This window comes from Boleophthalmus pectinirostris, unplaced genomic scaffold (genome assembly GCF_026225935.1).
Source record: "Boleophthalmus pectinirostris isolate CB_2022bp ecotype Guang Dong unplaced genomic scaffold, ASM2622593v1 HiC_scaffold_12, whole genome shotgun sequence".
Classification (NCBI taxonomy): Eukaryota; Metazoa; Chordata; class Actinopteri; order Gobiiformes; family Gobiidae; genus Boleophthalmus; species Boleophthalmus pectinirostris.
In genome coordinates, this window is record NW_026571018.1 from 19,751,996 (window position 1) to 19,766,475 (window position 14,480).

The 14,480-nt window shown below is 39.2% G+C and overlaps 2 protein-coding genes and 2 non-coding genes across 5 annotated transcripts in view; 1 reads left to right on the forward strand and 3 right to left on the reverse strand.

Moving 5' to 3' along the window:
* The first annotated feature begins 800 nt into the window (after positions 1 to 800).
* On the forward strand, positions 801 to 2,608 carry timm22 (translocase of inner mitochondrial membrane 22 homolog (yeast)). The gene is made up of 4 exons (XM_020930322.2): positions 801 to 1,090; positions 1,254 to 1,450; positions 1,663 to 1,735; positions 1,812 to 2,608. Exons 1-4 carry the CDS (start codon positions 829 to 831, stop codon positions 1,886 to 1,888), a joined length of 609 nt encoding a protein of 202 aa, XP_020785981.1. The 5' UTR covers positions 801 to 828; the 3' UTR covers positions 1,889 to 2,608.
* A 179-nt stretch (positions 2,609 to 2,787) lies between these two features.
* Positions 2,788 to 14,480, reverse strand: part of abr (ABR activator of RhoGEF and GTPase) — a 95,197-nt gene continuing 83,504 nt past the window's right edge. For both annotated transcript variants that reach the window (XM_055148322.1, XM_055148323.1), the window contains 7 exons: positions 7,301 to 7,360; positions 6,768 to 6,877; positions 6,557 to 6,696; positions 5,716 to 5,850; positions 5,447 to 5,552; positions 5,216 to 5,369; positions 2,788 to 3,972 (listed from right to left, as the gene is read on the reverse strand). In XM_055148322.1, coding sequence (XP_055004297.1) covers positions 3,883 to 3,972; positions 5,216 to 5,369; positions 5,447 to 5,552; positions 5,716 to 5,850; positions 6,557 to 6,696; positions 6,768 to 6,877; positions 7,301 to 7,360 — 795 coding nt within the window. In that variant the 3' untranslated portion in view covers positions 2,788 to 3,882. The remainder of the gene's footprint in view (positions 3,973 to 5,215; positions 5,370 to 5,446; positions 5,553 to 5,715; positions 5,851 to 6,556; positions 6,697 to 6,767; positions 6,878 to 7,300; positions 7,361 to 14,480) is intronic.
* Positions 4,712 to 4,784, reverse strand: trnav-cac (transfer RNA valine (anticodon CAC)). The gene has a single exon. It is a non-coding gene; the product is annotated as a tRNA-Val (tRNA).
* trnav-aac (transfer RNA valine (anticodon AAC)) lies at positions 11,686 to 11,758 on the reverse strand. Its single transcript has one exon. It is a non-coding gene; the product is annotated as a tRNA-Val (tRNA).

Consider the following 14,480-nt stretch of genomic DNA (forward strand, 5'->3'; position numbering starts at 1 on the left):
AGAGGACACACGGGAAAAGGGAAATTAATGTGGTAACCCAGCGAGCTGTCAGGACAGTTTTGGCGGTGTGCGTGGTTTCCTAGACACTACACGATTACGCCCTTAATGACAGGTTCTGCTAATCAAACAAGCAATTAGATAAGTGATTGAAAAATAAAAAGGAGACGTAAATAACGCGGGAAATTAGCCATTAGCTGCTTGTCCTCACCTGTTCAGCGCTGCGGTGTGTGGGTGCTGCTTCTTGATGTGGATGCTGCTCAGTGCTCATTAGACTCACGGAACAGTGTCACTGCTGCGGCCGGTAGGTGGAGCCCGAGACGGAGGGAGTTTGGCGCAGTGCTCCAACAGACATCTGGGAAATGTAGTTTTAATGTTTGTTTTAAAACAACATTTATATTTTTGGTTTAATTTAAAAGAGTTATACACATTACATAACGTATTTTTAAAAATGTCTATCCAAACTGAATCAAAGAGCTCTTTCTCAGTGTTTTGCAGAATTGTAGTAAAAAAATTATATTTTCAAAGGCAAATACAGTTTGTTCACGAATCGGATACAGTTGAACTACAAAGACAAAAACGTTTTTAAATAGTTAATTTAGATATATTTGGATTATTTAGTAAAATAATGTTGAGTATGCTAATGGATGAAAGTTTCGTGAAAAAATCAATTATTGTACTTATAACTTCACATTAATACAATATTTTCATTACAATGATTTCATTTTAAAGTAACACAGTTTTGTTCAAGTTTTTCTTTGTAGGTTTGGGTGCTACGAATCTGCGGGCGCTTATTCAAGTTCCGTTTCTCTGCCGCTGTCATTGAGAAACATGGCGGCCTCCACAGACAACGCGAGTGCTGCTGCCGCTTCTGATGCGTCGAGTCCAATTTCGGCTGCTTCTGCGGCGAATGGCCCTGAAATCCAGTACAGTATGGTCCTGGAGCACCTTATTGGGGAGAAGAGGCCCGTGAAGGACCTGAACCCCGCGGTTATGGGAGGTCTGCCTGTACCCCCCAAGACTGACGAGCAGAAGATGATCGAGAGAGGCATGGAGAGCTGCGCCTTCAAGTCTCTTCTGGCTTGTGTTGGAGGTATGTCTGCATTTTCTGGTTTTGCTTAACTTAACTTGCAACTCTGGGGGGCATTTGAATCGGAGAGGGTCCTCAACATTTCTCTGTTATCCGACCAAGCCAGTTCCTACAGTCAGGAAAAGCCTTGACGGTCTAGGTAATGAGTTGTTTTCACATCCTCCAGGTTTTGTCCTTGGGGGAGCGTTTGGAGTTTTCACGGCAGGTATCGATACTAACGTCGGGTTCGACCCAAAAGACCCTCTGAGGACACCAACAGCACGAGAAGTGCTCAAAGACATGGGGCAGAGGGGCATGTCCTACGCCAAGAACTTTGCCATCGTTGGTGCAATGTTCTCTTGTACTGAGTGCATCATCGAGTCAGTAAGTTTAATTTATTTCCCTGATGCACGTGTTTCTGCACTTGTTCTCAAAGAGGGCATGTCTCTATCAAAGGTAACTCTTTAATAGATTATTCCCCTGCTGCTTTTGTGGTGTAATAACGCCCTCTAATGTGTAAAGCTTGAATAAAACCAAATGCAAAATCAGCCGAACACAAGTCACAATGAAAATGATAACTGTTTTCTTTCCTGCAGCATAGAGGTGTATCAGACTGGAAGAATGCTGTATACAGTGGATGTGTAACTGGGGGAGCCATTGGGTTCAGAGGTAAATATAATGACTATTTACAGTGCCGTATCTACATGCATTATGTTTTTGCTTATGTGTGCACATGTTTTTGCAGCTGGGCTAAAAGCTGGAGTTCTTGGATGTGGAGGATTTGCTGCATTCTCTGCTGCCATTGAATATTATTTACGATGAAGATTGTGGCAAAATAGACTATTATCATATATCAAGACTTCTGTTGGGATGTGTTGAGGAGGTATCTCTGGTCCATTTCTGTCCAGTCCTGAAAAGACTCAAAAGTGAAGACTTCCCTGGAACCTCAAAGGAAGCACTTGCTCAACAATGATCTTTTTGGATACATTTGGAAATTACCTCTTTCTGATGCTCTATTTACACTATGTGACTGTAAAAGACTATAAGAATAAGTGCTATGTGATTATTTTTTTTACATATTTGTTTTAAAAGTTTTATGTATTTTGTGGATTATTTGCAGATCTTTGCGATGATGTGCAAAATATGTGCAGTAGTGATGCTTTGCTCAAGATCTATATTTGGCGAAATGGTAAAATATGGAAAAGGAACAGCACACAGTACTCATGTAAGGCTATAGTTTATCTTTGTATAAATATTTTCAGTGTTAAACATTAAACTAGGCTCCTTCAGAACACTTGGATTTTGTTTCGGTCCCAACCATATGCAGTCTAACAGATTACCAGCAGATGGTGCTATTGTCTCTTTGAAGCAGTTAACTGGATAGAGAAAGCACTGTTGTATTATCTGAAGTCTAAGGTCCCATTCAGCAAGTTGTTTCAAAGTGATCCACTGCTTCATGAGCTCTTGAATGAACAATCACTACTGTTAAAGTTATTGTGTAAAATTAAGTTGTTTGTAAATAAACATTAATTTAAGAATGAATATTTGTTTACGAAGTCAATGTAGATTCCACACAGCTTTGAATTTTCTGCACTTTGGATTTGTGTTGTAACTAGCTACATGGTCACCAGGGGGTGCACTAAACCTTTATTTAAAAACCTTGACCCATACATTGCTGATTTAAAAAAGGAGTAATGACACCACATGAATGCACAGACAGGTTGTACAGTGTTTTGGTAACTTTAATTTTACTAAAAAGGGGAGAAAGTTCACATTAACATTTAGCCTCGGTATTACAGTATATTGAAATTCTTCCCAAAGGAAGTAAAATACAACATTTTTATTTTATTTTAATCTTATATTAAAAATATCAAATAGTACTCATCTAGCAGTGCTTACAGTATTGGTAGATATGTCACAGGCTTGATAGCAAAAAGGTTGGCTTTTTACAGAGCAGACAGGTTTAGCCTCACAGAGACAACCCACCTTTGTGTTACCGTGCCTGGCTCGATTGACAAGCTGAACATGCACGAAGGAAACTACACAACCATCCTAGAGATTACACCAGTGCAGTAAGACACTTGGAACAGGCTTGCAATGCAACAACAAGAAAAAGCTAAATGTTCCATTCATTGTGTTATTTCCCCAAAACCCTTGTATCAGAGTGCCCGTCATTCTCTACTTAGTGATTGCAAAATTAAACTGGCAGGTGATCCTTTCAGTACAGCTTACCAATCATGTACATGGTGAATGAAAAAGATTAGACTAAAAAAGAACATCACTACCTGAATAAACTTCAAAAACAGACTCCTTAGAGCATTTCTCTAGTTGCACAACTGTACAGGCACACATATTATATATATTTAAAATAAATAGGGGTAATTTGGCCAGTGGGGCTCTCACATCAACAACAGCAGTTATTACCACTGTCCAGTCCTTGAGACACGCATTCTTGCAAGTGTACATCCATATTGTCACTCACACTTCCTCCACATGCACAAACTCAGATGGGGAAACATATTTAAAAACATGAAAATTACTCTGGAATGCATCTGAACAGGAAACACCAGAAGTTTCAGTCTTTAAAGAGCACATTTTTGTGACAGGTTTACATTATGGTCCCAGAATGCCCTTTGTGTCCTCACATTTACAAACAGGGGACCATAGAAAATGTATGTGTGTTTTCTGGCGCATCTTGGTGTGGACCTGGAGGGGATCTGTACAGTGTGGAGAAGAGCTTTGTCCTGCAGCTCTACTCCATTTCTTTCTCGTCCACAAATGCTGCACCCTACAGGGGACAGGTGGTGGTGGCTGAGTTACACATCAGTGGAATAGTAAAGCGTGCTGCGTTTCAGCTCAGCGAAGGAGATGGGCGGATGCTGGAGGTAATACAGTAGCACCTGGACCTAAAAAACATGAAAATACATTCAATAAACTTCCACAGTTTGTGTGTGTAAAATGTATTAAAACATAATAATTGTGGTGTAATTTCTAGTACCAGCTGAAAGTACACTGTAATGAGTACCAGCTGAAAGTACACTGTTTCAAATATAAGCCAATATTGATTTAAAGTCAGTTCCACGTGCTGTATAGCTCTGTACTAAACACCTGGAAGAAAATTAAGCTACAAAATATAAACTGGACACCCATATAAAGAGAGTCCCTGCCTCTGAAAATTCCTAATACTGTTTTAGAATGATTTAGTCCGGATGTTGTTTACTCTTCCCACGAAAAGCCATGTTTACACAGGAAATGCATATCTGAGCAGATGAACAGAGAGACAACAGCCTAAATACAGCTGGGAGAGTGAGCTGCGGGACATGGGTCACTGAGCACCGTGGGAGGATTTTTTTTAATAATGAAGGGAGTTAAAACATTAAGCTCATTTTGATTTGTTGTTTTTATGATTATTTTCCATTTCGGAAAATATGTTTGCTGTTACCTATTACAATGTTATTACATACATTAACATCTATGCTTTTAAAGGAAGATGTGCTTTTTCAGGTGATCGGTATTCAGACCATGTAGGAAAACGTATGTATTTATATGTATTTGTGTCACTATTGTAAGCCACTTGAACCACTTCTGCACACTGTCTGAGAACTATGGACTTGTATAATTAATACTTATGGAAGCCAAAACAGCTGTTCTCGCCCGGTTTCAAACCGGGGACCTTTCGCGTGTGAGGCGAACGTGATAACCACTACACTACAAGAACCGGCTAAGAAACCCACCCCCCACCACCCCACCACCCACGCACGCACGTACACACGCACACACACACACACACACACACACACACACACACACACACACACACACACACACACACACACACAGCCATAAAGCAGGCATGCAGCTCAGCACCTGGACTTTCTGATTACTGCAGTGCTGAGTATGTTTGTCAGTTTCCTTGGGCTTGAGGATTACAGACAAAAGACTTACATTCAAAAGGAAAGGTAAATGTGTTTTTCCAACAATGTTCAAGCATTATTTCTAATGAATGTGTTGTAAAAAAAAATAAAAAAAGTTTTTTACATAGAATAAAACTGTTTCTGTACAGTAATGTTGGATCATAACACAATGTAAATGAGTCTTTGAAAACTATTGATGTGTTTTTTGTAATGAGACTTGAGGCTTGAGTGTTACCTGGGCCATGACGTCATGTGACCATATGTCTGAGGCTGAGGTGATGTGCTGTCCCTTGGTGCTCTCAGACTCAGAGGGCCTGAGCAGTGTGGGGCCGAACACAGTGGCCAGATTATGGAGGGACATCTTATTTATAGGCTCCTTCTCGGCCACTCTGCAGAAATAGAATCAAGTTAAAATTACAAAATCAAATTCCACAGAACATCATGATTCCTCTGCTGTGTCCAGTACCGTTTGAGATGCTCCAGCAGAGTGAGGAAGGTCATGAGGTTGGGGTCGGGCAGAGAGCGGAGGAGGTGCATCATACAGTTCTCCTTGGCAGCTGGATCTGAAAGAGCTGCATGAGGCAGGAAATACATGTCAGACACAAATACCATCACAGCATTTTAACATCAGTTTTTATAGCTCTCAGATGCTAAAACTGCTAAATGTCTCAATGACCATGTAGCACACACTTCATTGGTCAGATTTATGTTTATGGGGTCAAAGGTCATACATACCTATGCCCTCCATGAAGGCAGGGTAGAGGCGGTCGGTGAGCAGAGGTTCAGGCAGCTCCCTGAAGTACAGCTTCAGTGTCCCAGCAATGGCATTGATGTCCATGTCACTCAGCATCATTAGTATGTCTTTGGTATCTACATGAATGAACACAATGCTTAGAAACAAAAGGTAGACAGAAAAGGCACAGAGCACCACCATGTTAAAGTTTTTTGAATAATTCAAAATGTATACAGTCAAAGCTCTAGGTAGCTGGTATATTTGAATTAAAAAAAGCATTAATGCCATCGATCATAGGATATGAATAAACAAATTAGGCAACAATTTGTACAAATTGAAGTGCATCAGCTGTGGGTACAAACTGTGGAATATAAGAAATGCATATTTACAACACAGCAAATTGTTATTATTTATTTTTTGTTTGCAGATGATGCAGGTTCATTTAGACGTAGAAATAAACATGAAAAACAGCTGTTCTCACCCAGTTTCAAACCAGGGACCTTTCACATGTGAGGTAAATCTGATAACCACTACACTACAAGAACTAGATAAAAAAAAAAAGAACCTTCCCCAACAATAGGTCATATAATGAGAGTGTCATGTATGGACCTCAGTTTGGGCTCCCCCTGGATAATGACAGGCTTATCACTGTGTTTATATATTTGGGTTTAAATTAACAGTGGTCTAAACTTCACTGTTGTAATTGCTTCTTAGTTTCATGGTGGTCTTTGGTATCTTCAGTTCTCTTTAAACACATAAAAATACTACTGGGGTATAAAATATTTTGATGATGCAAAAAAACAAAATAACTCTTGTGCAGAGAAGTTAGAAGTGATGCCTTACTTGTGTCAAAGGCCAGTTTGAGAGCCTGGATGTCTGTGGCCACCCCTGAGATCCTGTAGATCCCCACTTCATCGATGCCCCTCTTCTCCACCTCCTCAATGCACTGTCGGACGATGTAAGGCACTTTGGAGCGTTCACGCCTGTGGAGAAGTGCACCGTTAAACCACAGTCATGTTCACTGAACACAGATCTCTATGTAGGCTACACGCACTTTGTCACTACGTTGATTTTGACTCCAAACACCCCACTCTGTTTTTTGGAGGGCGTTCTCTTCAAGCTGAGGTCTCGACTTGTAAACTTCATGGAAAATTCCACTTTGATCTGTTGATTCATAAAAACAAAACAAACTGCCAGTGAGAAAGTGAACTCTATGACCTCTTGAAACATTTAAGATAATACTGCAGTGCATCAAGAGAATAACAAATCATGTCTATTAGTCAATGTCCATTAAGCAATCATTTATTGTTATTATTTACTAAAATTATAATAATAAATATTTTTGTTTCAAGAATATATTCTTTAGTTTTTTTGCCTTTGAATTTATAACTCACTACAACATTTAAACTGGTTTAGACCAGCAAAGCAAACATGGAATGGGGTGTGGGGGCAGTGATCTCACTCATAAGACTTTTGTGATCTAATGACTAATTGATGGTTAGTGTTAATATGATTTTTTTTTTTCTTAATGCAGCCAAATGATTTTCACAAGTGAATACATTGTAAGTTATTGTGATTCTTTCTCACCCCATTCATCTCTATGACGTCCATATGCCAGTTCTTGGACTGCACCGTCTGAGGATCGAGCTGAAAAACAAAAAAGAAAGAAGAAGATATTTTATTTCTATGGGAAAGTTCAAACCTGAATCACATTTTCCACATTTACACTGATTTATCAGATCTTTAGTTTGTACAGTTGTATTGTAACAGTCTCTACACCAACAGGTCCTTATTCCAACAGTGGTCAAATACATGGTTTTCCTCAAAGGAAAATCAGTTGTTCCTGCCCGGTTTCAAACCAAGGACCTTTCGCGTGTTAGGCAAATGTGATAATCACTACACTACAAGAACTGCATTCTCAACCCCCTGCCCCCTTTTCTTGCCCCCTCACTGTTACACCAAGGCACGTTGAGAAATACATCACTGTGGGCACTTGTACACTGCAGCCTCTTGCATAAGCAGAGGATTCAGAGTGTGAAGTTTAGGCTGAAGTCAAGAGGTAAACATGATGTCGCCTGTGGGTAGAGTTCACCTTTGAATGGCACATTATTCTAACCTCTCAGATCAAAGTCTAGCATAGGTTGTGGGATTTGCAAGTTTACTACTACGATTACTACAAAACTACTTCAAAATGACTGCTACCCCTAATGTATCCTCATAAGATTAACACACACACTTCCCATGATGCTCGCTGGTAGATGGATGTTGCTGTTGTTTTAAGTAGGCTCTCTCATCCCAACTGCTAATGTCTTTTTTATTGTCTGTTTTAGTTTTATCATTCTCCATAGTGATGAACTTAGACAATGATAATGATTGTTGGCTAGGCACAAGAGCAGCACACTTCTCTTATTGTCAGCAGCCATTAAAAGTTCTCCGGGAGCGTATTTCATTACCTCGTAAAAAATCCATTTGGCAACACTTTCACACATTCTTTTGAAGGTCTGCTCGCTCCCAGCAGGATTTGGGTTCAAGAACAGGGGACAGGTAAATGCCACAATTGAGTCCAGCGCCGGCCGAGAAGACGCCTTGTGTAACCCCAAAATGTCCCCCTCCCCACTAATGTCCAATTTCCCAAAAACCTGATTAAAAATGAATGTGCTCAAATAGGGTTGTAAAAACAAAAAGGATGTGGTACACTCACTGACCCTCTCAGAACTGTAGCCGGCCTTTATTAAAACATTCTTGGTGTTTTCGGTCTTGTTCCTTGTACTTGGAAATCAGGTCTGAACTTCAGAAATTGACCAATTAGGTTAGGTTCACAATCTAGTATAGTAGGCAGGGGTCTATATAAGTATGGGAGCTTTAATGTGTTTTGGAAGAAATATCTAAACACATGCTCCAGAAATGTTGGATCTGTTGTTTTAGCTCCACAAACTTGCAATATTATCACATCTTTAGGGTTGAATAATGGCACTACTTTTTGAAGTTATTGTAAAACTAGAATTTCACTTTTGTATATTGCTGAGATATATTTGTATATTTTTGTACATATACATTTATATAATTATGCCTTATTTGACATTAGGCTCTGTTATTTGTTATTTTTGCTACTTATTTTGAATATATTGTTACATTTATATTTTTTGCTCTTTGTTATTATAATATATTGTGAGCTACTGTGTCCAAATAATTTCCTTTCTGGATCAATAAAGTCTCAGTCTTGTTGAACTTCATGCAAATTTTTGTTTCTTGTGGATTGGCCCAGTAATTACAGAGACATCAAACTGCAATCTGACAATTAAACCACCACCAGATAATTCTGATCTGTCCTCCAGCTGAATTTTAAACTATAGGCATTCTGAATGTTGTGATGCCATGCTGTATATAATAACAAACAGTTGCATGAAAACAGGATATAGCAGTACAGAAAGGTTAGATGGGGTCGTGTAATGGCGTGCAGGCAGGTGGTAGTTTCAAACAAAGAATATTTGAAGTCTAATTCAGGATGGCAGCCGAGCACAAAGCGCAGCAGGAGGCAGCAGCAGGTAGAGCAGCCCTGGTGATATCTGGCAGGTCAGGAAAGTACTTATGAATGTTGTCTAAATAATATATACAGACACAGCAAAAAGTATTCAAAGAGAGCTTTATAAAAATAATTTATCCATAATAGTATTCTCCATCTCTGACACACACATAGTATTGGATGATCCCTCTTTAAGTTGAACGAGTAAGACTGGACTATAGCTTTATCTTTGAATCTGCATATTACAAAATTAGTGATCCAGGATCCAAGTCCCTTTATTGACATTTGACATTGCAATTCTTGTCAAAATTGGACCATGCAGTTTAAACTAGACAAAGCATAATATCCATACGTTGTGATTAGTCAGCAATTAATTATGTAATTGATGAACCTCTCTAAAATAAGCATAAAAATTCATCATTTGCCCTATTTGGCATAAGGCAAAAAAAAAAAAATGCATACAAAAAGATTTATGCAGTTAACTTGGTAATTTATTGCCACAAAAATGCCTAAATCTAGTATTTTTTATGATTTCCACAACTCTAGGAAACAAAGCTAAGTTTCGGTCCATCTTTCATCCCATTTCAAAGCGATATGTCAGTCAGTGACCAGTTTCCTTTGTTGGCCCACAGTTCCAGGAATGCTCGGATGGGATCAAGACCAGATGAGCTTGTCCCGTATGGTCTAGAAGGATATTAAAGTAAAAAGCTTGTGGTTTAGTTAAGACATCCTCAGGCCTTTTTGGAAATAATCTGAACTGTTGATGAATTGAGGTTAAAGTTGAGGTACACTTTACTGTCCCCACATGGAAATTTGCCTCTTGGAAATTTGTCCTCTGGATTTGGCCCATCCTTCAAACAGCCTGTCAGGAGCTGTGAGCGCCACCGTGCTCGGGGACCCATCTCCAGATTTTAAGTTAGGCTTGGTCAGGACTACCTTAGCTAGAGGATTCACTTTATTAAAGGATGTATATAAAGAAAAAAAAAAAAAAATCTAATGTCTTATGCTGCTCTATGCTCAGACTTTCCCCCCACCTACTCCTACTGGTAGGCCTGGTCATGTTCTAAAAAAAGTGACAGGTGGATTCAACCAATCACAGTGAAGTATAAACTCTTTGAAGAAACAGATGACCTAAGATACCCCTTAATCACACGTAAAAAGATACTAACTACATGAATGGGGATAAAATCAAAATTGTATTTTGAAATTATAGTGATTTTTGACCATATCACCCACCCCTTATTCCCCTTGTTATATTTTCAAAGAGAGAGAAATGAAGCTAGTGTTGTGGGCTCAGCTTAAAAAACCCTGTTACTCCATTTATAGCCTACTAAACCTGACCGCTTTATGCTTACGCACATATAACCCTGTCCTCGCTCTCCTCCAGCTAAAACTGTGCAGCTAAACACATATGGGCCTCAGATGATGTAGTGCAGTCCATTTATAGAGTGCAAGGAAACAGAAGGTTCACTTGTGCATCTCTTCCGCTCTAGATGTCCGTCATCGGTACAGTTTGCAGTATCATGTGTACAGGATCAAACGCACAGACTGTCATGTGCCCCAGGACAGAGGAGAAAAGTTCAGCTGTAGTTTTTACACAGCCTCAAAGTCTTCCTAGAATTAACTGAAACCTGAGGTCAAGAGAGGTCAAGACAAAATAAGTGTAACAAATGAAAAAGGATAATTTTAAAATCTATATTTAGCAGTTTCCATCCAGCACTAGTATATTCCAAACAAGTAACCCTAAATATAAAGTGTCACCCTGAGTTTTCACTGTTGTTTGGTCATCGTGTCCACAATAGTGGACAATGGTGAAATTGTGATGTTCCCTCAACCCAACCAATTATTTCTACACAACAAAGAATTGATGAAAAAATCCCCAGTATATTGGTTTAAAACACTGAAGGTCCTATATTACGCAAAATTGACTCTTGTGAGCTTTAAGCCATGTTAGAATGTTGTTACATCAGCAAAGAGTTGTGTTTTGTTTCATTCACAGTAAGTAATGATGAATTACTGGGCTGTCTGCATCCCCAAAGTTCAAAATACTCTGTACCACCTTGTGATGTCATGGAGTGGAAGATTTCAAGTTAACAGCTACACTTTTACCTTTCGAGGTAATTTAAGGGCTGAAAGTATCCAAATGATTCTAGTGGAGGTGTATGGAGTTTAAAAATACAGTGAAGCACTTCCTGTATTACCACATCACAAGGTGGAACAGAATGCTTTCTGTTGGAGAGAAAAACTCTGCCTAAATGTGCAAGATTTGTTGCGTTAAATACGTGTGAATGAAACATAGCCAGAGACATAGCAGTGCAATATGGACCCGTTAAGAACGCTCTGATTACACATTAAACACCCATTTACAGTACATTCCCAGTGACACAATGTTGTGGTTACTTTCTTGCTTCTCTTAACACTCTCTTCCTACTTCCTGCTGAAAAAGTGCTGTTCCTGCCCGGTTTCGAACCGAGGACCTTTCGCGTGTTAGGCGAATGTGATAACCACTACACTACAGGAACTGGCTGGGCCCTCCAGCCCCCCCCCCGGGTACACACTTAATCCTAACAGGTGGACGGTCAAAGGTCTGCAAACATGTTACATAATACTTAACACAACTTTTAAAAACTATGTACAGCAGCCAGCATGTTCCCATTCATTTAGAGTAGGAAATAAAAGGAGAATTAAATATTATTCTGAAATTTAACTTCAGGTATAGCATTTAATTATATATGCTCATTATGCTGCAACTATGGGCCACCCTTAGTTTTGGATTTGTGGTGCACTATGTACCTTTTCTGGTGGACGGTCTGCCATCTGCCTGCTTTGCTGGTTTATGGTGATGTTATTGCTTTGCCTGGGATGTTCCTCAGCATGCCATTAAGCAAATATATCTTGCCTTTATTCAATTATAGATCACGTTTAAGCTTTTGTTTCTCAAAACAACAGCAAAAACTTGCATTCTTACTGTGAGCAGGCACATCTGCATAGATCTGACCTGTAACTTGGCCTGGTGAAGTGGCCTGCTTGTCTCCATAGACATAATTAAATGAAATACCATGCTGTAAAACATTTCAGGAAAAAAACAACATAGAGTCAAGAAAGTGGTGGACCCTCTACAAAAAAATTTACGCAGTGCACCTTTAAAAATCCATGTTCATCAAAGAATAACAGTGAATTTAGCTTGATCTACAATATATACAGTAAAAATTGTAGTTTAAAGTAGAGTCAAGCTTTACTCTTCCTAATATTGCAGATCTTCTAAAATCTTATGATGTAGCAATTTTTAAGAAATTCAAATCTGTGTCAACTGCTTCTGCTGTTAGTCTGTTTAAAATTCACTCAGCTCCATGGTGCCTTACAAGTCCTTTAATGAGACTCAAAGTGCACAGTGATTTTCTGTTATCATCAGGATTACAGCAGCCTGCTAAAAATGTTCCAACACCTCAGGCGAATGAGCAACAGCAGTTATTTTTAGCTGCTTAATGCTGATATATGCGTTAACCAAGCATTGTGTACCCACAGCAGATGTGGATGTCACTGGGTCCATGTGAGGGTCTGAACTGGAGTGTTGCCATGTTGACTTGTCTTACTGACTTCCTGGTCTTAGCCAATCAGAAAGGGCTTACAGGAGACAGAGTGATGTGATTGGCAGAGAGGTCCGGTTTCTTTTGTAGTGCTTGTAAACAGTTATACTCTTATGCAACACAATTCTCCCTGCAGCGGTGGTGAGCCAGAGCACTAAAGCGGACCAAATCTGAGCTGTGCTCAAGTTTACAGCAGAAATAGAACAACTGAAACACGTATTACCATTTGGATCTGCAACCGAAAACAACAGAACTTCACAGATGATAGGGTAAAAGCAGATGGAAACAGTCCTTACAGGGACCATGAGGTCTACAGATTGATAATAATACAAGAATCCTGTATTCTGTCAAATCGTCTACAGAGCCCTGCATTTCCTAATATCAAACCTTAAACCATATAAACCAGGTAAAGGAAAATTCAATTTGTCAACTGGACAAACGTTTATTTAGTTCGAAAACGTTTTGCGGCTCATCCAAGCTGCTTCTTCAGTTCTGGTCAGAATGCTGGCATATACTGCCAGCTAACTACACTGAAACTACTCTAAAACTAACACCCTGTTTGTTTACAGTTTCTGTTTGTTAGCTAGCCCTATTCATTTGTACTGAGTGTGTGGACATGTTAGCATAATGACCAGAACCAAAGAAGCAGCTTTGGATGAGTTGCGAAACGTGTTCAACCAAATTTTTCCTTTGCCAAGGATTCTACCTGGATGAGTGAGGGATTCTACACACACAGACACACACACATGCACACGCACACACACAAACCAGATAAATGTGTGTATATTTCCAATGCCAAATCATCATTCCACAATATAGCGTTAACTGTAACCATGTGCATAAAGACAAGCACAAGACTCCAGCAGGACCAGGCCCATATTATGCTGTTTTCTGGTTAGAAAATAGCACACAGACTGACAGATAAAGGGTTACTCAGACATGTGTGAATGAAACAAAACACAACTCCAGGTATGTTTTAGAGGAGGTAAATGCATTATAACATGTTTTAATTTTGCATAATATAGGACCTTTAAGTTTAATAAAACCCATGTAACCTGTCGTGAAGGCCCCAATCAGGTGAATTTCAGATTTAAATCTTTATTTGTTTTTCTGTCATCAAACAAATCTTATTGTTTTAGCCTTAGTCTCCAAGTGGCACCTGCATATGAAAGTTACATTACCTCACTGCACAGATCAGGCTGGTTCATTTGTAACCCATTAGATCATACATTCATACACAAGTCTGTGGATGATGTATGATGTGTTGCAGTATACTTCTGGTGAGGTAATTTCATGAGGTACTTGTAGATAAATCTGATCCAAGTAATCAACAATAATTCTCTGCTTTATCAATCTATTGCAAATTGTTGAGAATCTGTGTTTACTATGGGAGCCAACGGTCCAAAACATCTTCCAAATCATGGCCCCTCTCATGCAATGTAGAACACAGTGCATACATGAGTTTCAGCTGTTCTCCTGTATCTGACTTTATCCTCATTTATAATTTTTTTTTATTCTTAAAGGGCCCAAATTAGGCTATTTTCTGATCTATGTTTCTTTGTCAAAAGCATACTCTGAGTTGTGTTTTGTTTCTTTTACAACGGCATGAACTCTGTGAGTTCTCTCAAACAGAAAACACTGTTCCACCTTGTGATGT